This window comes from Emydura macquarii, unplaced genomic scaffold (assembly GCF_026122565.2).
Source record: "Emydura macquarii macquarii isolate MOO-44397 ecotype Brisbane River unplaced genomic scaffold, CSIRO-AGI_Emac_v2 contig_2636, whole genome shotgun sequence".
In the NCBI taxonomy this organism is placed as follows: domain Eukaryota; kingdom Metazoa; phylum Chordata; order Testudines; family Chelidae; genus Emydura; species Emydura macquarii.
Window position 1 is genome coordinate 23,115,510 of NW_027132773.1, and position 26,839 is coordinate 23,142,348.

The following is a 26,839-nucleotide window of genomic DNA, read 5'->3' on the forward strand; positions in this document are numbered from 1 at the left end:
AACAGACTCAAACTACAACCCAGATCTGTGAGGGATCTGTGTACATCCTAGTGAATTTCAGCACTTATATAATTGTGTTTTACAAACACTAGCTAATTAATCATTATAACCCCCAGGTGATGCATCTTAGTACTATTAGCCCAATTCTACAGATGGGGATACTGAGGCGAAGAGATTAAATGATTTGATGAAAGCCACCCACTCAATGCTAGAGCCAAGATTGGAATACAGAAGTCTCTTTCTCTCAGACCTGTGCTTAGAAGGCTATAAAACAATACTGCTTCTCATAGTTTGTAGCCACCCCTCCTTGAGCCTAGTGACTCACTGACTGCTCATCAGAAGAGCCATTCAAGCAGCCAATGTGGAAATGAGAGAGACTGCAGCTCCAAGAGTTATTAGCAGTATCTCAGGTGGAAAAGGCCCCCTACAATTTTAAGTTGCCATACATCAACCCCAAAATTGAAGAATTTGTGATTATGGGTTTCATGAATCCCAAAGGTTAATCCTGGATAGAGGTATCATCACTGCTAAGTCACAAATAACCTGTAATGTTCAGTAAAATCTATGTGACAAACTTTCATCCCAGTGATTGGTTTACATTAATTTATATGTACATTTTCAAACCTACCTTTGAAAGGACCAGAAACTCACTTTAAAAAACAAACACCCCATTGATAAAACTTTATGTTTCAGGGTCAAAAGTAGGGGGATGGGATCTGTGGTCTTTGCAGACCCCCAAAATAGCTCTATTTATTTTACCATAATGCTTAGAGTCCCAGTCGCAGACCAGGACTCCATTGTGCTCGGCGCTGTAAAAAAACTCTACAGAACAAAAAGCCTGCCCCTGCCCCTGCCCCCGCCCCCAAAGACCTTACAATCTAAGTATAAAACAAGAGACACCATATGGATACAGACAGACAGATGGGGCTTGGGGTGGTACAGTGAACCAATGAGACAATACTGGACAATGTGATAGACAGCAGTCTCAGCACATCATTGTCAAGTCTTTTGTAGACATCATGTAAAAAGGTGTTAAAGAAGGATAATGAGGTAGTTGTGTGGATATTCATTGGGAATGCCTCCCAAGCATGAAGGGTACTATGAGAAAAAGCACAAAGGTTCTTGTATGAAAATCAAAGAAGCGGGTGACAGAGGTTGGCATCCTGGACTGAATGGAGGTGGGATTTAACATCTCAATAGTGAATGAGAGAAAATATGTAGGGTTGGGACAGGACACTGAGGACCTTGAAAGTGAAGGCAAGCAGCTTATGTTTGATGTGATAGAGAAGAGGGAGTCAGTGAGAGATGCAAAGAAAAGAGTGACACGGTCAAAGAGATGGGCTAGGATCTTTACAGGAGCATTCTAAATGGATACCATGCACCTAGACATTCTCATTGACATTTCCTGGATGTTAATTTCCAAATTTGTTACAAATTTTAATAGACAATTTCAAAATAGAACTGTACCTTTTGACGCAAGCTTCTATCATATCACTGGCCATAAGTTTAAGTCTCTGCTCTAAATGATGGGCAAATTCTGGTTCTGGCCAGTGCAGATCGAAAATAAACATCTGCAATGCATCAAGTTTCCAGAAAAGATCTTCTGATGTAGCTGAACCGTTGCTATAAAAAAAAAAAAAAAAACCCCAGAAGATAAATTTATAGGACATATGAAAAATCACAGAGTTATTGCAGAAGTAGAGTTCTCCCCTCCTTTCAGTTCACCTCCCAGTTGCTTGTTATTCCAAGAATATCAGAGTGCTTGTGGATGTTCTCTCCCTTTGATTTAAAGTGACCTCCCTAGGGGTTGAAACAAGTAGATCTGGCCACTCTTCATATCATGGAGGTGCGAGGTGGAAGTGAAGTACCCCAAATTCAAGAGAAAAGACAAAAATATGGGCAGAAGGGGCTTTATTTAAGAAAGAACTTTTCACAACAGTGAACACTTCACACATACATTTGCTTACTCTCACAGCACTGGTGGGTAGATCTCCCACCAGTCAAGAAGCAGTACAGTGTACAAGGACAGCCACACACAGACAGATTCTCTCTTGACACATACGCATTAATTTCCAGTGAGGGAAGAAGTACAGATCTCCAAAGTAAGTAGAAGTAGAACTCACATTAATATCAATAAACTTAACATGAACAGAATAAAGGTAGAAAATGTCCCTATGTCACTTGCAGGTGCCACAAATTTTAAAGCTCTCCCTCCTGACCAAATTATAGGTTTGAATAGATACATCCACTCATCATTAACTACAGTGATACCATTGCAAAATTCAGCCCAAATGACCTCTTACATATGTGCTAGTAATGTGCTTTTATTCCAAAGCCTGAAAGGCTGTACTGGGGATCCTAATGCTATCTAGACTAACATTCCAAGTAACAGATTTCAACATACTTCAGAAGCAGAAGTGATACAATTTTGCACAGCAGTCTTGACTCAGCATTTTAATATGTAAGTATTGACATTTTCCTTCCTATATTCTTGTCATAAAAGGCCATAATCATGAAGGGGTTGAGTGCCTTCAACTCTTCCTGAATAAGTCAGTTGGAGTTGAGAGTGCTCAGGACTGAGCAGGATCAGATCCAAAGAAATTAGAGATGGAAAAAGGCTTACAATATCAGGTCAGCTAGTCCATCTCCTTAATAATGCTGGATTGTTACCTACAGTAATTTACTAGTGGCTCTGTTGTCTCCCATTTTAAATGGCCCAAGTATTGATGCTCCCCCCACTTCCCTTACAAGGGAAGTCGACAATCTAGTAGATTTCACCATGAGGGAGACTCATGATATTTTGCACACATGTTTCTGCTTAATATTATCCAATAGCTCTTAGTTATACCTCCCTGTTACACCCTTGAAATAGAACAAACAGACCTAGAGAGACAGAAGATCTATTGGGTTGACTAAGTTCCATCCTGATCCCCATCTTGTGTGTATACATTGCCTGTTTAGATTGTAAGCATTTTGAGGCAAAGACCCTTCCTTTTTACTGAACAAAAAGTACCTATTTACACTGTGGCAAGAGCTGTTTAATAATAATAATAATAATAATCCCCTGTTCTGCTAGGGTAAGATTGTTCCTTACAGACTTATGAAACAACTCTACATAGTTATCACGTATCTCCCACATCCCCTGGTTGTGAGTTACATTGTATGCTACATTATATATAAACTTAGACCACAAAATACGATAGTTGACTGGTATGGCTGAGAGAGGTGGAGAGAAAGGGACCAGCTAAAAAACAAGACGGGGGAGGGGTTGCATGAATATGCTAATGTATTTTTGTACAAGATCTCAGTGTATATTAACTTTGATGAGAGTACCTATCTGAGAGAAAGTAAAGCACATTTACTTACCAAATGTGATAATCACTTCTTTCTATTCGATCTGCAGGGATTTTACACATTTTAATTTTGTTCTCTTTAAATCATATTTCTGCTTAATAGGGACTCCAAACTAAATGGAATCCTCTAAGACTCAGGAGGAATCATGTGCTCTCAAATATTGTCAATGTATTCTTATGCACGTTCACTCCCTGGTGTCCACTTAAACTGGTTTCATTACACAGCCAAATAAGGTTTCACAATTATAATAATTATAATAATAGCCACTGGTTCTTGAAATTTGAGGAAAAGCTCCGTAATAAACATTTCTTGTTTTTATATGATCCTGAGCCAACATTCTTATTTATTATTTAGTTATATATTGCAAAATGATTTTCTGAACTGAATTGAATTTTCTGATTTGTCTTAAAGACATGGATTAATATAGTATACTACTAAGACAAAACGAGCTGTGACAACAGAAAGAAATTGTATCTTCCGAAACCAAACATCTAGATACAGGTCTGTCATTTGATCATTATTAACTATTACAGTAAATGACTCTGGAGAACTATGATTTTACACCAACAGACTAAGATTATTTGTATAATGGTATATACATTATTTGGGCTTGATCCTGCACTCTGGTCCTGATCCAGTAAAGCACTTAGAATGATGACAAAAGTCAAGAACATTCTTAAATGGTTTTGCAATTTGTGCACTTCTTGTTTTCATCTGTAGCTGATTATTTCATTTTGGGATCTAATACTGCTGGAGCAGATTGAGATTCAAGGAATTGTAACCAGCTCCTTGAGGCTCCTCCTTTTTTCTGCAGCAGGCACATCTTGGTGTAGGAGAAAATAATGAATTGTTATTATGTAGTGAATTGACTGGACACTGTATATAGGAAAAACTCCACAAAGCAATGACTCACATACTGAGAACCAAAGTCATTGCTAGCACAAAAAGTGGCCATAACTCCAGAGGGTTGTACCTGTTTCTGCAAATGGTGATGTTTACAGTGACCATGGAACATCTATTACATATGTAACGAAGAAAATAATTTAGAAATGGAACATTGGTATAATCAAAACAAGCCATAAATGTAATTGAAAAGCTAGGTTCAAAACTTGTAAAAGAGTAAAGATTTAAAACCAAAAAGGAAATAAAAATTATGTTTAGAGTAATACATTTTAATTAACAAATAGATGGCAAAAAAACTCCATTCTGGCTAATTAAAAGCTTTTACTTCCCCTTTCCCCAAACACACTGTCCCAGCCTTACAGTATGTTTTCCTTAGCTGAATCAGACAATAATCCACAGCGTTCTGCAAGTCTAGCCAAGGTATCCTCTGAGTTAACTTCTCAGGGGACCAATCAAGCAAAATACTGAAAACTACACACAGCACTTTACTCTCTTAATATCTCCCCAACCCTTAACATGCAATGCCCCAAATGTACCATTAAACTAAAGGACCAGCAAAAACAACTGAAAACACAGTAATGATGTTCTTGTGGAAGTGTAATGATAGAGAAGAGTACATATTTAGTGTTTCTCGCCACACACTGAAGGAAAAAAAAACTGTGTCAATGGAAATAGCAACAGAATATCTACAGTGATTTAACACGGCCCGTATGCAACATTTTATGGCATATTTAAAAAGTAATGCTAAAAAAAGTATGTGTAAATTATTAGTGACAGAAAGGAAAATCATTTTAATATCAATGATCCCATTTCAGCAAAATACTTAAGCATATGCTTAACCATAACTACATGCTTAAGCCCATCCTTACTTCAGCAAAGCATTTAGGCAAATGTTTAACTGCTCTGCCGAGAGGGATGGATTTAAACATGTGCTTATTGGGAACAACAGCTTTACTACTGGGACTTGGATGTTAGTGTTGTATACTAGAATATGAAACCTCTTCTTGTCACATCACAAACAAAAAGGCTATAGCCAACTACATAGAGGACATGACATTCTTAGAAAATATTTCAAAATAACTCATGTTTGAGTTTCTGATGTGTTTTAGCTCCTCATTGTATAATAAAATCTCCAGCCACTGAAAATGATTAACTGTAAAACTGGCTAAAATGGCCAACTTTTGTAATCACTTTAAAGGAATTAATCCAAAAATGTTATCTGAATTCCACTGAATGCCTGTCGCTACAGTTTTGAATGCAGAATTTCATTTTCACACCTGCCCTCAACAGATTAGAAAAATAAACATAAATTACTGGTTTCTGAAAAGCATGGAAAAAGGACTTCCCACCCCAGATGATGTCCCACGAAATACTGCTTTTACTAGAATATGCCATGGCACTAGGTGGGGGTATGTCCCACAAATGGGAATACACATACAGAGGCCACACTGAAGAACATCATATTATTTATTGTCGTTTGAGCGCCCTCATATAGATCTGAGTCACTTATCTTGAAACTGAATATTCTACATTAACTCATCCCCTTACAAGGAACAATGGTACAAGGGGTAGAAAAGACAGTGGCTGGCAGACAGCTGTGCAGCCAGCACTGGAAGCACACTGAAGCTGCTAAGCAAGATATCTCAGTGAGCTTGTACAATGTCTGGTGGGACGTTTGTTACTGTTTCTTTCAGTGGAAGCAGCACTCTAGCCACCGCTTGCAAGCAGCTGGGGATGGCAACACATGTACTAGCTGAATGCAGTTCTTGAGAACTTGGTGTGTGAGCTGGCATGTTATTCAGACTTTGCTGAGCACTGTTTTGCATCATTGTGGCATCTACCATGAGATACTACAAATGGGAGGATGCTCTTTATATCGTTTACAAATACTTATATCCCAGTGCAGCAGATGACAGATTTGACCCTATAGCACTTGTGTGTCTAATAACACTCCCTCTCTCACTCATTTATATTGTAAAAATTATGCAAAATTATAAATAAATATTCAGGTTGCAATGTCAAACAATCAGAAGTTAGGAAATGCAAGAATTAGGGTTCCTGGGCAAAGGCTTCTAACTTGACCAAATTTCAGCAGGTTTTCATGAGGATGATAAAAGGCACATTGCTGACACGAAGGCCATCCTCCTGCCAAATTACAAGTTCCTGATCTAACGTCTGAAGGCATTATAACTGTTAGAAGAAAAGATCACCAGAATTTTTTTAATATGGGCAAAACCACACATCTGTCCCTGCTCTCATTCTCTGAAATGGCTGAATCCCTTTTTCTGAAATTTTCTGAAGAAATTCAGACTGATGTAGACAGCCAGCATGGAAAATTTCAGCCCAGTCAATTAAAGTTGGCAAAGTTATAAGCAACTGAAGACAGGATCATATAATAGAAAGTATTGGGAAAGCATAATCATAGTCAGTGCTACCAGCCCCTGCCTATAATATCAGTAATTCTGATAACTTACTAAATGTATTCCCATGGGGAAAACATCTGTTTGTAGAAACTTCCAGCTAGTGTCCACATATGTAAAATGTACATGAAAATTCATTTTTACTGGGCAGGAGTGCTGTAAGTGCAGATTGTTAGAACATAGTTTCTCAACCTGGGGTATGTGTACCCCGGGGGTATGTAGACACAGGCAGTAGTACCCAGGGAAAAACAGTGAAGGGGAGGCGGGTGGTAGCTGCCGACTTCTGGGGAACCCAGGCGGCAGCCCCCCACTTCCCACCCAGTCACAGTTCCCAGCTGGGAGTTGGGAGGCAGCTGCCACAGTCCCGGGAAGCCAGGTTGCAGCCGCCTGCTTCCTGCCCAGTCCCAGCTGGGAGGCAGGCGGCAGCTGCCGGGTTTTGGGGAAGGTGGGTGGCAGCCCCCCGCTTCCCACCTGGTCACTGCACCAAGCTAGGAGGCAGGCGGCAGCCGCTAGCTTCTGGGGGAGGCGGGCAACAGCTCCCCGCTTCCCACCAGGTCCCAGCTCCCAGGTGGGAGCCCGGTGGCAGTTTCCTGCGTTTCATGAGCTGGGCTCGCAACTGGATGGCAGCCACCCGCGTCCCGGCTCCAAGCCGAGGGACAGCTTCCAGCATCCCGGCTTGAAGATGGGCAGCAGTCACCTGCCCCCATCCCTGAGTCCCAGCAGGCAAGGAAGCCTTCTCTGCCCCAGCTCGGATTGAGTGGCAGCCACCTGCAACTTGCCCAGGTGGCAGCCCCCTTCCCTGGCTCAAAGCCCAATGCCCAGGAAACTTGTCAATTTCACTGTTCTATGACAGCCTCAGATTTTACCAGTTACCCTCTTTTCATGTCTCTCACCCCTTCCTCTTCTCAAATCTATGGCAAAAAAATGTGGCACAGCGCTTTATATTCCCTAACATCAGCATGCCGCTCACAGCCTCCTAGCTTTGGCCAACATCACCTCTAGCCCAGGTACATATTTGAGTTGTGCACCCCTGGTGTAAAGGTGGTAACCCTACCCACACCAGATCTGACATCTGTCATATCACAGCCTTATATACTCAGCCCTTCTTCTAACATATGTCTCACATTAGTCTGTAAATATAAAATCCCGTGAAAAACTGAGTGTTGGGGTACTTATTAACATTTTCAGAAGTTGGGGGGTGCTTGCTTCTTCAAAGGTTGAGAAACTGTGTTAGAAGACCACAGTTAAGAACATTAAGCCTCAAGAAAGTGTAAACTGTGCAGTATACTGTTTAAGAAAGTAACCTTCAAATGACAGGAATAAGCAGGTGGGAATAGTTTTGAAAGGCAAAACACCATTGAGTTGTGATTCAAAGCTGGAATAATGATTTATAAAGGCAAAACCATGCAGGTGCAAACTTGTAATGTTAAAGTCAAACAAAGGGTGTAATAGCCTAAGGATGAGGAAAAAGGTTGACAATTCCTTGGGGGAGCCAGAAAGAACAAATTCCTTAACAGCTAACAAATAAGTGCCAAAAGTCTATAGGCACATTACTCAATATACTTGGCTACATAATTCTGACCACAAACACAGAATTTAGGCATTTGCTTGTTTAAACAAAAAAAGTGCATGTTTTTCAAAACATTAAATTATCTCTAGCTTTAAAGGATTGTCAAGATTAGTTTTCAAAATGTAAAAATATTTTCTGTTGTTCCTATTAACCCCCCTCTTTTGGGAACTAGTAAGTGAGACATGTTTCTTTACCCAAAACTATTTTCCTCAATGGTGCATGCACATCCATACTCATACATAAACAGGCAGACACACAGAGGTTCAGTGTGTTAGTGTGGGATTGCTCAACTGGGGCAAGGGCTGCTGGTTCCATTTAAAAAAAAAAAAAGCCTTGTGGTGAAGAAAAACATAAAAAGAAAATAATGTAGGTCAAATTTTGGGCCTACTCATCTTTACTGTTTCCCTTTAAGATGGAAAATTTAAATCTAACAGAAACATTGCAAACAATTGTTTAAACTGTTTTCTGAACCATTTTGCACGTGCAATGAATTAGTCACATTCATGCGGAAACATGAAGAGCTATTGTAGCTTATGAAAACATGGTCTAAGGACAATTATTGCAATTTTTCTCCCCTGCTTATTAACTGAAAAAGAAGAGCAATTATGACATTAAGACTGTTAACTTCTAACTGTATCACAACAAACCTTTGCCAAGTTGATTTTAAGTGAGATATGAACTATAACACTCTGCTGTATTTTTATGCACTAAAACGCACAATGCACTGATATTCCATGCTTGGCTCACAACTGAGAAATTATTGTTTCCAACTACGCAATCATAAACACCATGCAATCCAAATATAACTGTACAGGACACCCAGCAAAGCCATGCAGAGCTGACAAACAGTCAGAAGATTAGTGAAGAATACACACGTGGAATCATATAAAGAAGCCATCCAGGTTGGTGCAGAAAAGCTAGGTATCTGTGGAAGATTAAGAGGCAAACTTGGAACTTTCGGAAGAGCTACATTGGGAAGACTGTTGGTGATGCTCCTGTGAAGAAATAAACAATGTAGGAATACAATAAAAATAGAATTTAGAAGACAACAGAGGAGTAAACCAGATCAGGTATAAAGATATACATAGGTGCACTAGTTAGACCTTCTATGAACACTTACTTGACAGGCTGCCAGGACTCTTGTTCGAGACCTCTATGAATGGACTGGGCAATGGATGATTCCATGAGATCGACATAGCGGATGACCAAAGGAACAAAAATCTCTTGCAAGTGTTTGTGAAACTTTCCATTGCACAGAAGTACTTTAAAAACAAACAAGAACAGTTCTCAATTACTCAATAGGTTGTAATCCATTTTCATTAGCTATAGCAAAAGAAATCTCCTAAAATGTACCAGTACATAAATAGTTCTAAGAGCAGTGATAGCATAACTCAACCTCTGTAAAGAATACCATGTCAGAAAAATTCGTAAGGGCTTTTCTTAAGTTTAGGCTAGCTTTATTTCTCAGTAATGAACTATTATTTACATTAGGAAGTCAACAGAGCAGTGTCTGCGTATGCCAAGGCAGAATTTGGCCATTCCAATCATTCTTGCTTTATATCATGTAGTTTCTTCTTCATAATGTGACTGAATTGGAAAATAGTATGCTTGCACATTCACAGATGATACTCTTGTATTATAATTAACTGAATGCACTATGCATGTACAGAATTAGGTCTCAGTTCAGCAGAGCACTTAAGCATGTGCTTAGCTTTCACTACCATGAAACTTATGCACATACTTATGCGTTTTGCTGAATAGGGATGGACTTAAGTCAGTGCTTAAGTGATTTGCTGAATCAGGGCTTAATAATTATATTGCCTTAATAGAATACTTGGATGCTAAGACAACAAACAAAACAGGTATACACACTATTAGCAATGAAATAATATTCAGTTATTTATATAATACTAAAGCTGAAAGGTTGAGGTCCAATTTTACCAGGCTCCATGCATACACATAAGTAGACACAGTGCCTGCTATAAGGAGCTTACAATACAATGCAAGAAGAGATGCAATGAGTGTGACAAATCATAGCGGGGGGCGGGGAGGGAGAGAATGAGTGTGACGACTAATATTATGCAGAAGACTCGTGAGACACAAGCTAACAATGTGCTCTACTAGAAGATTCTGAATTTAAAAAAAAAATCCTTATCCAAACAAGCCCCCATGCTCCCTTAATATCCTCACCATCCTCTGACCGGGCAGAGTATATCTTACACAGCATTTTGAAGCCCATGGGAATGAGCCTTTTCTAAAAAGAGCTCTTTAGACAGTGCTGGCTTGGAGTCTGAAGCCTAGGGAGAGAGGTGGGCTTTAGAGCCTGAGATCCAGCTCAAGCTGCAGCTGCAGATGGTGGAACAACTTCTGGGCCTCAGAAATGAGCACTGACTGGTGGGACTGCATCGTAATGAAGATTTGGGACATTGAGCAGTGGCTACAGAACTTTCAGATGCAAAAGGCCACATTCCTGTTTCTGTGTGCTGAGCTCACTCCAGAAAGAAAGACACCACAAAGAAAGCTGCACTGACAGAGGAGAAGCGAGTGGCGATCACGCTATGGAAACTTGCAATGTTGGATTGCTTCTGGTCAGTGGGAAATCATTTCAGAGTTGGAAAATCCACTCTGGGGGCTGCTGTCATCCAAGTGTGCTGGGCCATTAACCGTCTCCTTCTACACAGGCCTGAGACTCAGAAATGTGCAAGACATAGTGGATGGATCTGCAGCACTGGGGCTCCTGAACTGCAATGGACTGACAGACAGCACACATATCCCTATTTTGGCACCAGTCCACTTTGCCCAGGAATATATTAACAGAAAGGGTTACTTTTCTATAGTTATGCAAACATTGGGGGATCATTGGGGACATTTCATCAACACCAATGTTAGCTGGTCAGGGGAGGTGCATGACACTCTTATCTTTAAGAACACAGGACTGTTCAGAAAGCTGCAAGCAGGGACTTTCTTGGTGAATTACCATTTGTGATGTTGAAGCTCATGAAGAGGTACACTGACTAATTCTACAGCAACAAGGAAAAATTCAATTATTGGCTCAGAAGGTGCAGAATGAAAATTGAATGTGCTTTTGGATGATTGAAGGGATGATGGTATTGTTTACTCACAAGATTGGATCTCTGAGAAAAATATCCCAATGGTTATAGCTATCTGCGGTGTCCTGCATAATATCTGTGAAGCAAAGGGGGAAAGTTGCTTTTGGAGTGAAGGGCAGAGGTGGAGCAGCTGTCTGCAGAGTTTGAACTGCCAGACACAAGAGCTATTAGAAGAGCTCATTGTGGAGCTATATGGCTGACAGAGGCCTTGAGAGCATTTTAACAGTGAGCCACTGTAATGTGTTGTGGTAGACTGCTCTACCTGGCCCTGCAGTTTTGGGGCCTGTTAGGAATTGTGTGGTGCTTGGTGCCCATCTATGAATACAACACTGTCAATGTACCTATTCATTTTATGGTGCTTGCTGTACATTTATGATTATTACACTGTATTTATTACTGTTCCATGAGTTATGTCACACACTGCACAATAACAAGTACATGGGTGCATTCAGGATTGCAAGGCATTCTGCAGCATATGTTGTGAACTAATAAAGATGAATTATTTTCCACAGAATATAATTTTATTGAGTAACAAAATCAGAGTTAAAAAAACCTGTGCAATTTAAAATCAAATAAATTAAAAAATTAATAAAGTAATAGAGCGTAATGTGATGTCCTGTCCCTTTAAATGTTTGATCACTCCCACCTTCCCCAGGGCAAAGCCTCACTTTCATGTTAGTTTCAGTTTTGCTGCGAGAACAATAAATAGTTTTAATGGCAGCTGGCTGTGGAGCTTCTCTGTCTCTGTATCTTCTTCTCTTCTGGGTCCACATATAATGTGTGCCGGTGAAGGATTTCTATCCCACGGGTGTCCCGTGCTGCCTGTGCCTGAACAAGAAGAAAAAGGAAGCAAATAATACTATAGAAAAAAGTGGAAATTTCACCTAGAGACACAAGGTGACAGACGGCTGCTTTTGCTGCTGGGACAGCATGAACCAGACAGATAGAGTGGGGAACTCACAGTAAAAACAGAACAAAGGAATAGGTTTCTGCCTGGAGCTACTGTGAACAAAGCACTGAGAGGAAAATAAGCAACCCTACTGGTTGACCATGTGCACGCAGGCAAAAGCTTAGCCTGCACTGAATGTGTATAGCCCGCAAAGGGAGCCCAAATACAGCCATAGGAAAAATTCTGCAATGTGCAGTGTTGACACACAGCCAGAAGAGGCAGATAGTGCAGAAACAAAAAGAAAAAAACAACAGTTTTCCTGTGGCAGAGAAGACATCCAGAAGGCATGAAGTCCAACATGAGAGTAGAGAAATGCCAACATTTGTCGGCAGTTTTGTTGATTTTAACGAAAACTGTGAATCCTGGGTGGTGAACCTTGAACATTTTGAGCAATTTATAACCTGCAACATCATTCCAGATGGACACTGAGTTTCAACCTTGCTGACAATGATGGGTCCAAAGGCATATGGACTGCTGTGTAATCTATTGTCTCCAACTGTGCCCAGGACTGCCACGTATGCCATAACTACTGCACCACTGCAGGAATGTTTTTTCCTACACCACTGATGATAGCAGAATTATATTGGTTCCATCAGCAACATCAGGGAAGTGGAGAGTCGAAGTTGTCAGAGCACTGTCAGTTTGGACAAACATTAAGTGATGCCCTGCATGACCAGTTTGTCTCTGGATTATGCAATGTCCAGATTCAGAAGAAGTTATTGACTGTATCAGCGTTTACATTCAAGAAGTATGTTCAAGAACATTCAAGAAGTGTTAAACTCTCAGAGAGGGGGTGGTTGGTGTCTGTGCCTGGCAGTACCACCTAGTGGTAATAATCTGGGCTGTGTCAGCTAGTGATAAGAGTCTGTGGTCGTGTCACCCTGTGGCAAGAGTCAATAGCCACTTTGCCTATCACTTGAAGTCTGTGGCTGTATTACCCAGTGGTGAGAGTCAATGGTCGTGTCACCCAGGAGCGACAGTCAATAGCCATGTAACCAAGCAGCTGTTGTCAGTGGCTGTATTGCCCATTGGCTAGAGTCAGTAGCCAGGGTAGGGGAATCTGGGTCCTCCCTACTCCGCTAGGCTCCAACCCAGTGCCCAATGAAACAATAATTCAAAATATGCATCCTAGGGGGTGGGTACCCTTAATCCTGGTCCCTGGGCTACTTCCTACCCCGGCTTTGGTTCCTCCGTTGGTGCCACTGGTTCACTTCTGAGTTCCACCTGGAGTCCAGTTTAGAGGGTCCTCTGCTGTTGAAGGGCCTGCAGTGGCTTGGGGCCTGATCCCAGCCACCTGGGACTCTGGCAGCTTCCCTGCAGGAGCCTGCACCTCATAACTGCTCTCCTACTTGGTCCGCCTAGACTAAGCTAATTTGCTCCTTTTTGAGCTCAGCCCCATTGTGAGTATGCCCAGCAGGGACTGGGCATGGGTTTCTGGAACCAGAACTGCTCCTTAACCCTTACCTCCCCAGTGTGGGGCTTGAACACCCCATCACATGAAGTAGCAGTCGCAATGCAAACTGAAAAGAAAAATATAGTGTGAACTGAGTTCATCTTATGAGTTGGCAAGACAGAGGTCAATGGGAATGTGAGGAATTTCTGTGTGGCCACTGCGCACAAATTACACACCAGAAGTAAGGGGGGCTAGGCACACCAGGTCATTTGGAGAAAGTGCCAGAAGAAAGGACACATCGTTGTGACCTGCCATACAGTTCAACGACCAGCAACACAAAGTAATCATACATCCAAGAAGACACCTACGAAGACTGAATTTACAAAAGGACAGAAGTCAGGAATTCATAATGTGGAAAAAGACAAGAGTCTCTGGTAGAAGCTGATTTGGATTATTTAGTGAACATTGCAGTCTTGTCACTGGTTTCACATAGGGAGTGGGCTACACCCTTCATATCAGTGATCAAGAAAGATGTCTCAGTCCATATTTGGGGAGATTTCAAAGTGATGCTGAATCTAGTTTTATGTGCAGACCAGTATCCACTACCTCGTACTGAAGATTTATTTGTTTCAGTAAATTGGATTGGCTCAATACACACTGACAATGGAGATTGATCCAGCATCTTGTAAATATCTCAAAATCAACATGCAAAAAGGCTTATTTTATTATAACGGGTTGCCTTTCAGTATCACATTGGCACTGGCTCTGTTTCAGAAAGCCATGGATGAGATCCTGAAGGCACTGAATGGTGTTCAATGCTATTTGGATGACATCCTGTTTACAGAAAAGGATCCAGAGGATCGTCTTGAAAATTTGGATGCTGTTTTGCAATGTTTGAAAGATCATGGGCTGGAAATACGTCAAGACAAATGTGAATTTTTCAAACTAAAGTTGAATACCTTGGACATGTAATTGATGCCACAGGCTTGCCAGAGAAAGAGAATGTAGTTCTTGAAGCGCTAGAGAATGCTAGAGAATGGGTCACAGTTGGTTCTTTCTTAGAATTGCTTAACTACTATGATAAATTTCTGCCTTATCTGGTAACAATATTGGTACATTTACATGAACTTTCTTCACAAACAAAGAAAACTAAAAAGTGTGATTGGTGCATTTAAGGAAGCAAAGAAACTTAACATCAGTCATTTATTACCATTGCATTTGTCATGTGATGCTTCATGATATATGGGAGCAGTTCTTTCCCACATTTATTTTCATGGCATGGAGAAACCAACTGCTTTTGCATCACAAACAGTCACTACTCTAAGAAGAGCTATGTGCAAACAGAGTGAGAAGTTTTCAGCATTATCTTCAGAATTCAAAAGTTCCATATCTATTTGTATGGTAGACATTTTACCTTGCTGACAGATCATCACCCATTACTTTCAATTTTTGGATCGAAACATGGAATATGCTGACGCTTGTATACCACAATGGGCATTGCTACTTTCAGCTCATTCCTATACCATCCAGTTCCATAAATGGATTCAGCATGGCAATGCTGATGGGCTGTCATGCCTAAGCGGCCGTCAACCCAAGAAAACTTCAAAATGTTCTATTTCCATTTGATGGATAGGTTACCCATCACTAGCACAGAAGTAAAAAAGAAACTGCTAAGAATGATGTGCCTTCTCTTGTGAAGGGAATGGTACATACAGTGCTGGATTATAAGCATTCTCAGTTTACTCAGTTTGTGGCACATCAATGTGAATTATCGGTAAATCATGGTTGTATCTTATGGTAAGTGTGAGTGATCATTCTGAAATCACTTCAATTTCAGGTTTTGGAAGCTTTTCACAAAGGTCATTTTGGCATTGTACTGATGAAGGCCATAGCCCAGAGTCATGTCTGATGGCTGGGGAATGAGAAAGTTATTGAGAGGCAGGCGAGGTGTACTACATGTCAGTAAATTCAGCACATTCCTGGTCCAGCTCATCTACACCTGTGGTCACAGCCTCAGACTCCTTGGACACGTATTCATGGGGACTTTGCCACACCTTTAGAAGGTTATATCATTTTGGTTGTAGTGGACACTCATTTAAAATGGCTTCAGTTTCTTGTCTGTAAAATGGGGGATAAATAGCACCGCTCTACCTCACAGAAGATGATGAGGCTGTGAGATCTACTGATGAAAAGCGCTATATAAAAAATAGGCATTATTATTATTATCACTACAACTACCACACCGCTCTCTCCTTCCAGGAGGACGTTGTGGCCTTCTGAAAGGAATACTGCTCTTGGGAAAGCCTTTGGTGGAGTCCAGCCGCATGGTACACCTGGGACAGGTGGGGCTGCTGCACAAGGGAATACACTATCTGTCTCCCATTGCTGCCAGCATCAGTAGCAGGGGGTGTCACTGAGCTGAGTGTCTGGACACAATAGTATTGTTTCAAAGGTAACAATCAGAAGACAAGAATTGTTTTCTTTAAAAAGACAGATACTATTAACTACCTTGCATTCACCTCCCTGCTAAGCCGTACAAAGTGTTATTTTTATAAGTGCTAGTAATTTTTAATTACTTAGCTTCAGCATAATTATTTTTATAATTGGCAGCAAATTTGATGCCCATTTTAGAATTGCTGAAAAGCAGAGTGTAAGCTTTTTTTGTTTTTATGTATTTTAAACATCAGCATAACCATGATCCATAATAATACAGAAAAAAGAGATTACATACCAACCCATGGACGCATAATACATACAGAGAGCATGTTCCAAGTCCAAAGATTACCACAACAACAAAAAATTGAGCATTGCTGGCCTTAGACATAAAAGGTGGGTGGTTCAGAATATCAACTAGAATGATTTCCAAGGAGGAGGTCTTGAGTAGAGACAAGCCCAACACCATTGAGAGCTTTATAAAAAAATAACAGTGCCAGTTTTAAAGCAACTTGCAACTTTATAGGCAGTCAATGCCTATAATGCAATGCTGGCATAATATAATCATAGTGGCTTGAATGGGTGAGCAAGCGTGCCACTGCTTTCTGAACAAGCAGTAGAGATGCCCTGCTGCATGCTGTGCTCAGAGGGAATGACAATAATCAAGCCTCATGGACAGGAGGATGTGTTGCTATTGAGAGACTGGAATGGGATTAAAAAGGGCACAGCAAATACAAATTGCACAACTGAAAAAAAACATTTTCATATCAAGCCAGTGCTCAGCTTTGCAGGGAAAAGAAATTGTGTAAAATGATGCCAAGATTCTTAACCTGACTCTACCTCCAAATAAATCCTTCTACAAGTGAGGACATGAAAGAGGAGTGAGCGTTGTCATACTGTTAACCCAGCAGCAAGCCTTCTATTTTCCCAGGGTTGAGGACATGGCAGCTCTGCTGTACTCTGGAGAATTCATTCAAGTATTCCTCCAGGGTAGATAATAGACTTGCAGACCATGGGACAAGAAATATACTGCTGAGGATCATCAGCATACTGATGAGTAGAACCCTGAAAATCTGGAGATATCTGCAGACCACTTTTTATGGACTGTGGATTGGATGCGGATGGTCATGGAGGTCATGGATTCTGTGATTTTCCAGGACATCTTTGACTTCTGGGGCAAGGCTGAAGCAGCTGTCAGCCTCAGGGCTGCTGCGGAACACCTGATTCACCCGACTGGACCTCTATCGATGAGACTCTATCCTATGTTTAGAAATGAGCTTGCAAAAAAGTATCACTTGTACATCAAAGAAGATGGGAGACAAGAAGGTGCCTTGTGGGACTGTCACACTGCAAATCCCTCAGTGATGTCATGCAATTGACCATCAAGCACTGACTTGCTCTTGCATTACAGGTATGAGTGGAATCACTGGAGGGCAGTTACAGACATACCAGCAACATCTCTCAGTTGCCAAAGTAACAAATCATGGCTTGTTGTATAAAAAGCTGTTGAGAGTTCCAGCACGACCAAATAGACTAACTGACCTAATTTAAAATGAGTATCATCATCCAACCAAGCAACAGTGCTAGGTAGGTTTTGGGAGATAACCCGTAATAAAGTCCTGACGTGCTGCCTTTCTGCACAACAGATCTGGCAATACACAGCCAAAACGCACATGCTGATTCTAAGTTATCTTTTCCACTTTGGCTAAATAGGACTCATTCAATGAGAGTTAAAGAGATTTGTCAAAAAATCTTAGGATGAGGAAACTTTGTCAAATCATGAAGTTTACCTCCATTACAAAGAGTATAATTCTAGCACTTATCTTCGAGCCATCTAGCTTAATTCTCCCTTCCCTGGTGAATTCACCCATCCCACATCCTCTGTGCATGAAAATCTCTTACATTCACATAGCACAACAACACAAAAATGACATGATTGGAGTAAAAAAGACAAAACGGAAATACTGCACATGTACTATTCAAAAACTGATTTCGGGAGCAGGGAAAGCCTAAGGAAGATCCAAGAAATACTGAAATGAAAGATAAAAGTTGCTCTTAACTTATCGTTCTTGAATATTCTAAATACAGTAACAGTGTGATCATAAGACAGGTTTCCAATAACACTATTTATTGCAGTGTAAATAATACTGCAGCCCTGGAATGAGGCTTCACCTCCAGAAGAGGGAAACAGACTACATTGCTCATGCAGGCTAAGAATTATGAAAGGCTGATTCTAATCTCACTTACACCAGTATAAATCAGGACTCTAAAGTCAGTGGAGTCAAGCCATCCTCTGAAGAAAAGGTACAGGAAAACTGCATGAGTTACACAAACAGACCACACACACACTGCATGCGTGCAGAAAGAAACTGTTCCTGCAGGACTGTAAAGGAGGAAGAATGATGCAACTTAATATCAGCCTCTTTCCCACAGACAAAAATTGGCCCACTTTTGTAGATAATTTTAGACTATCTTACTTCCCCCCCCCCCCCCACTGGATTCTCTAAGAAGGTATCATCTGGCCCTGCTGGCAGATATGCTTTCTTATTCTGTGTTGTTGTAAACTGCTGATAATTGAATAATATAATTATATGGCATTTTTTAATTAAAAGTATAAAAAGAATCAGTAGGGTTCAACAAGCAAATGAACTTGGGGATCAATGTTCTGTGTGTGGCTGTTGAAAATGGTCCAGTAAACTGGAAAGAAGAAAGAAAGTTTATATTGCATTTGTAGTCATTTTCCATTAGAATGTTATTTTTTCAAATCTTTAAATGGCTAAGCTGTTATTCATGCATTGGCAAAATTTGCAAGTGTATCTCTTCATGCACACAGAAACCTGTATTTGCACGTGTAAAGGAATGTAACCATGATTTTTAGGTGTATTAGTGGAAACAGGCTGCAAATTTGACCTAAAAGTATTTTAAGGCCAAAGAAACTTAAAATTCTCTTACCCTGTACTAATGAGACCACAATTAAATTCATACTTGAAAGATGAAGCACAACAAAAGGCTCACTCAAGAATTCTTGTGCATCTAAAATGCTCACTCAGCCAATAGGAGTTCTGGGTACCCAAGTAATGGAACTCTTTTGCCTGAAACTTCTTACAGAACTATTTAATGCTCAGTATTAAATTTTAGTGACTCAAAGTGCAGCACTGAACTAAAAGGCAGGTTATGGCACTATAGCTAATTTTTATTAGGTATGGGCCAAAATTCCTGAATACTTATACTCAAGAAAGATTTCCATTGAAATAACTGGGAATATTTCCTAGGCGTAAGGACTCTAGGATTTGGTCCTAATGACTTTAGAATCCAAGTCAGCAAACTCATATGGGAGTGCCAGTTGGTGTTATAGATCTATCATACACAGGTCAGGCTTCAAGTTACTATTCAACTTGTCTGAAAACAAGTACTTCATACATCACACTCTGGTTCAGAGCGAGAAGTCATCAGTAAGAACAATAATGACTTTTTCAAGGACTTCTTAGTGAGGCATTGAGCTAGTCAATGAATCACAAATCTCCTTTATCTCTTCACCCACATACTGTACAACTTGTAATTTTAGATTTTCAATATCTAGTGCCACCAACAGATTTCTGAATCTGCTTGTCCATTTCTGTCATAGCTGAGCAACTACTTCATTGTCATGGGTATTAAATACCAGAAATACAATTCATATCAATGCTATGTTACTGTTTTGATTTGTTTGTTTTTTTGCTATTCTTATTTTTTCCTTCTTGTATTTTATATAATTTCCTTTCATACTTTTATTTAACATATTACTTTCTTCCTCTTGTGTTCTGTTTATGTCTGTTACTGCAGATTCCATGATTAATTTCTAAAAACTAACAATGGTGCACACAAAGATGTCTGTGAGCCATTTCTCACAAGATTTTTTTTTTTTACCTTAAAGATAGCCACTTCTGCTCCAGCTCTGAGACAGCAGGTGACTTTGTTGTAATTTTACAAGAGTAAAGAAAATAAATAACAAAAGAAGTCTCACTTTCCTCCTTGCTCCCCCTCCCAAACAAAAACTTCCCACTTACATGTGGGAAGAGATGCCCCTCCCTTCTTATTCAGAGAAAGACCAGAGAGACTCACACTACTTGTCCGTCTCCCCTGTCCTGTCAGCTCCACTGGTCTTACTCTTCCCAACTATACTCAATATAATTTGTCTAAGCGGTTACCATCTGATGTATTGGCTCCTACCAGTGAAGGTAAATGGGATATGTTAGAAGGGACCCCAAAGGAAGAGGAAGTTGAGGTGATGTAAAACTTGCTCCTTCAAGAAGAAACCCTATCCTAGCCCCATCTTTCAGAGGACAGCAGCAGTCACTCTCCCTAACAAAGTATGCAATAATTGATCCCCCAAAACCTTCAGTCAATGGACAGCTTTCACCTGGATTAAACACCAGAGATTAGCAAATCTCCTAAAGTTACCAGTTAGGTAGAGCTCTGGGGCAAAAACAGAGCTTGTGGGGCACTAAAAATTCACTACAATTGAGAAAAACCAAGCAAATATCAAAAGCACTGATGCACACGGGGAAGACCTGAAGTTCTTTAATTCCATCATTTTATGATGTGTATATATGAAGGAGTTTGAGATCAATGGAGGATGTTAATTGCCAAATGTTCTGCAGCAACTGGGTTATAATGTATAGCCACATATGGCTGATTTTTTTTCCAAATAAATTACTCAGTTGGACATGGTATATCATATAAGTATGTAGTTGGCATGGGTACTGATTTAGAACAGTTGGGGTGCTGTTGTTTTTTAACCTGAGACCACTTCAAGTTGTGTCCAATCATATACAGGCACTGCATAAAGTTAGATTTTAAGGCTCAAAAGCTTCTTCACTCATAATGCCACTATTTAAAAAAAAAATCCACCTGACTTAAAAATGATTGAACTGGTTTGTCTCACACATGGAGATGGTACATGCGAAGTTTCAGCAAAGCTCAAGTATTTTATGGTGAATTATAGCTTTATGAAACATGGGCTTGCAGTAGAAATGCTGACACAATCTCAACGATACTAGCACGTTCACATCAATAAATTTTCTATGTAAATATGCTTCCTTTCTTTCAGATGCCCATATGCCAGTGTCCATTCCACTCACAATCACACAGACAGTTGTGCATTGTCAATGCCTTTTTTAATGGCATATAGCCTAAGGCATGAGTGTGAGCTTTTCTTGTTCCTCCATACGGTCTAGTAAGAATGTTCTATCATTATTCCTTTAACCAACAACAACCATTATGACAACACACATCAACAGGTAAGCCCTCAGTGCGTGGCTTTTCTAAGTTGGCTGCTGTCATATTGCCCACTGGGGATGTAAGGTTTACTCAGAGCAGCTTTACCAATGTTTTCACTGAGCAATACTTTATGGAGAGCACTTACTTGCACAGAGACCACATGAGTTAACCATACAGTTTTTGTACTTCCACTAATCTGGGAAAATGCCTGTGTCAGACAGTAATGCAGCAACAATGCCAGGCAACAAGTTAATGAGTAATGCCAGAAAGGAGAGAGATGCAGCAAGCATTAAATGGGACCTCAGATCAGACAGAGATTTCTTGGTAAGGAAAGTAACTGAAAGGTGACACACAATTTTTACATTCTTACAAAATACCCAATCCCCAAAATATACCAAACATAACTTCTCTTCATGCTTACACATGATGTGGAGGTAGCAACCTGTGCTAGCAGACGATAGCCCTGATGTCATCCTAAACCAAGAGGGTTCTATTCTTGAGGCACTAAGCACAAAAGGGGACAACCTGTGTAATAAGTATCAGAAGAAAATAAACTGCACACTATGTTAACCACTTTGCCTGCTAATCTGAGACATCACCTACATAGGTGAAAAAATAAGACAGGTACTATAGGAAATAAGGTACAAGAGAGACAGCACCTCAATGCCTCTACAAATCCCCAAATTCTGAAAAAATCATTTTATTGCTTGTGATGGAGCATCTGCCTCCCACTGGCCAATAAGGGGTTAACAGAGCTCCAGAGAGGCGCAGGAAGCAGCCAATTAGAGATGGACTGAATCAGGGCCCAGCAGGCCCATATAAGAAGAGCTACAAGGCAAAGGAGAGTCAGTCACTCCCTGGTGCTCCTAGCTGAAGACACTTAGCACCTAGGACAGAGCAGTGCTTAACACAGGGACTGGGGAGCTAAGGACAACTTCAGGCTGGCTGCAGGAATTTGCAGGCTAAGGGCCTAAAGCCAGGGCAGAGAGGGTGCTGGTGGGGGAAGACTAGTTCCAATCTTTTGGGCTTTGTCTTACATAAGTGCCTATAAACCCCTACCCCCGTCCTGATTTTTCAGACTTGCATCTGGTCAACCTATCTGGGGGCCATCGAGAAGTGGCCTAGGGAAACGGATGGAGAAGTTGAAGGGGACGCAGCAAGTGGCTGCCTTCTATAGGGTCCCTGGGCTGGAAAGTGTGGCCACTTCCCTCCCCTCCACCCCCTGCCACAGGGGAAGTGGTCACACAGTAGACTACAGTCGCCACTGAGAAAAGTGACTGGACAAGGATTGCAGAAACAGCCCCTGGAAGCGGGGAGCACAGATCATGACATAGCCAGAAGACCATGTCATGAAGAGGAAGCTGTGGTCCTGAGAGAAACATGGATCCAGGAGCAAACAGGCAGGCAAAGCACCACCTAATGCCTGTGATGGCCAGCAGGAGGCGCCGCAGTGGTGAGTGTACACCATCACATTGATATAAAGAGATGCCTAATGACAATGAAACCTCAAGCATAGTTCTGCAACATATGGTCACATATTAACTAGTAACATGTAGACATATGTCTGATAGGAACAAAAAACCAAATACAGTCCCACAGTATATGCCCATAACTAGAATAAAGGTAGGCAGCTAGGAGGAACCTATTAAAGATGCACTAAATGTAGGGTTAAATAGGAAAACTTTTTCATCCTACAGTTTACATGGACTATGCAAAAATAAATAGATAAATAAGATGGGAGATGTAGGTTCTAATTCCAGCTCAGTCACTGCCCTGATAGGTAACCTTGAGCATGTCTCTGTGCTGCTCTGTGCCTCAGTTTCTGCAACTGTAAAATGGTGATAATTAAACTAACCTCCTTTATGATGTGCTTTGAGCTGCATGAATGAAAAGTGCTACATTTAAATGAGGCATTATCATTATTATGACAAATAAACTTGAAGGATCAGTACTACTTACTTTTGAACAGTTGTTAGTGTTAAACATAAAACAATAGGTAAGAGCTGACAAGAAAATACCTGAAGTCTCAAAGAAGTGTTGCAGAAAATAAAGTATTAAACATGTTAAGAAAGACGACAAGCAGAGCTTAGGCTGCACAGGCAATCCTAATTTTATTTTTATCTCTGTCTTTATTTTTACTTTTAAAAAAATGGAATTTCTGTTGTTTGGAAAAAAAATGAAGGAACAAAGAAATCCCACAATATATAAATATCTGCCAGACAATAACAGAATGCTCTGTACAGTCTAATATGAAAAGGTAGGAGTTACATTGTATGAATATCTTTCCAGTCCTGCCCCTTCCATATATATTCCAAATATAGTGTATAAAAAGAACCAGGTATCCTTGGGAATCCAACCTCTTCTCAAATGCATTTTGACTTATTGTGAAGATGGACACAAGGCTCATTTGCTGCTCTGCCTACTTCCCTGTTCACTTTCTCTAACTATATAAAAAGACAGAGCAGAGCCTGAGACTTTCCAAAGCTATGTTCACATGCTCAGAACCAACAGAATCCCAGCAGATCATTAAGAGATTGTGAGACATAATCCAGTGTAGATGTGCAAAGTATATTTTTCAAATCTTTACCCTTTAACAATTCAAAACCAATTTATCAGACCACTGAAAGAAACATCTGCCAAATGGCATTTTTTAACCATCTACAATATAGTGTTAAAAAAGTTGAAAATTTTTGTATAATGGGAAGAAAGCACATTTTTTACACTCTTCATTTTTGAAAATATTGTTTTAGTTTTAAAAAAACTGAACTGAGAACAAACCTCCCAAGTTTCAACCACAAAAACAACTTATACACAAATGCAGATGGAATTTCTTTAGAATGTAAACATTTGTGCAACCTTAACTATAGGAGTTGCTACATGCTCTGCCTTTTATATTGAATGTTCATATATGCTGACTGTTCTAGGAAATTCAATCCTGTTGGAACTACATAATAACAATAACAAGGAGGAAGGGCAGGGGGAGTATTTTGTCCAGTACATTAAAATATTACAATTGTTAATGAATTTTTCTCCCAGTTTTCTTTCCTGTGTTAATATGGCATGCTGCAAAATGAAAGATAACTCTGCAGTGTCTCCACAGCATGCTCTATATGAGGTTAATTATAAGGAAATTGATATTTCTTAATAGGTTTCTAACATGATTTGCTAGACACATTTATATGGTATTGATACAAGAGATTTTTAACACGGATCTAGTCCGTATAAGGAAACCAGCACCAGAGACATCATTTAGCCACACAACTGAAAATCAGGCAGAGAAGGAGAGAAAAACATCATGGATTTTATCTGTTCTGTTCTGATTTAAATACCAAAGATGTTAACAGAATCATAATGATTAGGCATGAATAGAAATATAGCTAGTTTTAAGTTTAATGCTTTTAATATGTACTAAATAATGATAGTTTAGAGCAAGTTGAAGTAGAAATCCAAAACAGTGGTTGATGATGTCATTGCTAAGAGAAAGAAAGAAACAAAATGGAGGTATTAAGAAACTGACCAAGAGCAGAAAAGCAGACTGGGATGAAATAAAGGTCACTCCTAATATCTGCAGGGAGGGGTCAGTATGTAAGGAGGAGGATCCAAAGTTAGAAGTAAATAAGCGAAGCTAATTAGCATATGGGATAGCTGATTGGTTAAAAATGATGTCACTTGGAAGGAGGATCCATGGAGATCCAACTTTGAGGTAAACAACTAAAGCTAATTAACATATTGGGCAATTGATTGGTCAGAAATGAGATTAGCCCTGAGTGGGAAACATGCAGTTGATTAACATTAAGAAAGCAACCAATGAAAGGATCAGAAAAGGTCATAAAAATCATATATAAGGTGGAGAGCTGACAGGCTTGAGTGTGTGTTATGGTGACTAGAGAAGAAAACCTTGGCAGCAGGAGAAGCAGCAGCAGCAGCAAGCTTGACAGTGCAGAAAGACCCATAGATGGGACAGAGAGATTTAAGAAGGAGAATAAGTATAACTCCTCTAAATATAAGAAATGCATGAGTATGATTGTAAATAAAGCTGGATGCCTGCACTTGAATGATCTCTAATCCCACCATTCTATGATTGCCCGATCAACACTCATAGAATGTTTGTTAGTTTGTATTAGCATTAGTAAGTGTACTATTGTAATGTCTCTGTATACATATGTATGAGGGAATGACGTTATATTGTAATAAGTTTGGTATTCTAATGTAACATTGTACTAAAGCTTTATACATATGTACACAGGATTTCTTTATGTTATATGTTGCAATGCTATATGTTCATTATGCCGTGCCACAATTAAGTATTCATAACATTGTAATACATGCTAAGGAAATGTTACATTGTGTTGTGAGTATTGTATTGCAATTTTATGGTTTATGTTATATTTGATTAAGTTATAGTATTCTGTATTGTCCTAAGTGGCTCATTTTATTTTATTATATTGTATTGATTTTTTATTTTATTTTATTTTATTTTAAAATCCAATTCTATTAGATAATAAAGATATACTTTGTTTTTGAAGAAATTAGTGACTGTGTCAATCCTTTAAGCTGAGGTCTGTATCCATATCCTCTCAAGGCTAAACCGAGGCAGGTAAGTCTAGGGAGTTTTCAATTATTTAAATGGAAACCCCTGGTAAAGCCTTGTAAATTCCCTAGGGCAGACCTCTTTTGGTTACCTGCTTATAGAAATCAGGCTTAAATTCTTTGCATTAATATACCCAGGACAGCATAGGATTTTGTGGGTCCAAAGTTTTAAGTTAACACTATCTACCTATATTTTCAGAATATTTTATTTCATAACATTCTTATGACTCTTCTTCCTGTATTTTATACTATATAATCCCTCAATTAAAGGGAAGACATATATACAATAGCACAGTGCAACTTTATTTTCTATAGCTTCTTTCACACAAATCATACCCTAAAATAATTTAGAGAGGTAAATACTTAAAAATACAACAGAAGGAAGGAGAAATTAAGCTACATAGGGACAAAAATATAGGCTTTTGGCTGAGATCTGAAATTAGATGGACAGGTGCTGAAAGACGATTCCAGATAGAAAACAAGAACTGCAAAGAAGGCTCTCAAAACAACAGCAGTAAGACTATGGGTCAGATCCTGGGCGTTGCACTTTGGCAGTGGAAAGAGCCAGGAAAGCTGGCTCCCCAGAAGAGGAAGAATCTCTGTATGGCATACAGCTTGAATAACAGGCCAACCCTTTCTCCCCATGGCTTAGGGGCCTACAAGGAGGGGGCATACTGGAGAATCATTGTGCTCTGATTAGCCTTTGCTAATGTACCAGAATCCTGGGGCCATAACCAGCTGAAGTAGTTTAAAGCCAACCTGTGGCTGCTCTAAATTATACAGGTGCTCCTGCAGATTTGGCCCTGGGACTGGGGCTCATAAACAGCTTCTTTGCATATCCAGTCCTCAGCAGTATGT

At 40.0% G+C, this 26,839-nt stretch overlaps 1 protein-coding gene across 3 annotated transcripts in view; it reads right to left on the reverse strand.

Moving 5' to 3' along the window:
- Positions 1–26,839, reverse strand: part of CADPS2 (calcium dependent secretion activator 2) — a 501,284-nt gene that overhangs the window by 65,782 nt on the left and 408,663 nt on the right. For 2 of the 3 annotated variants that reach the window (XM_067564292.1, XM_067564291.1), the window contains exons 19-20: positions 9,368–9,509; positions 1,468–1,623 (exon numbers count right to left, since the gene is read on the reverse strand). In XM_067564292.1, coding sequence (XP_067420393.1) covers positions 1,468–1,623; positions 9,368–9,509 — 298 coding nt within the window. Of the gene's footprint in view, positions 1–1,467; positions 1,624–9,122; positions 9,243–9,367; positions 9,510–26,839 lie in introns of all 3 variants that reach the window. The other variant, XM_067564293.1, reaches the window with a different exon arrangement.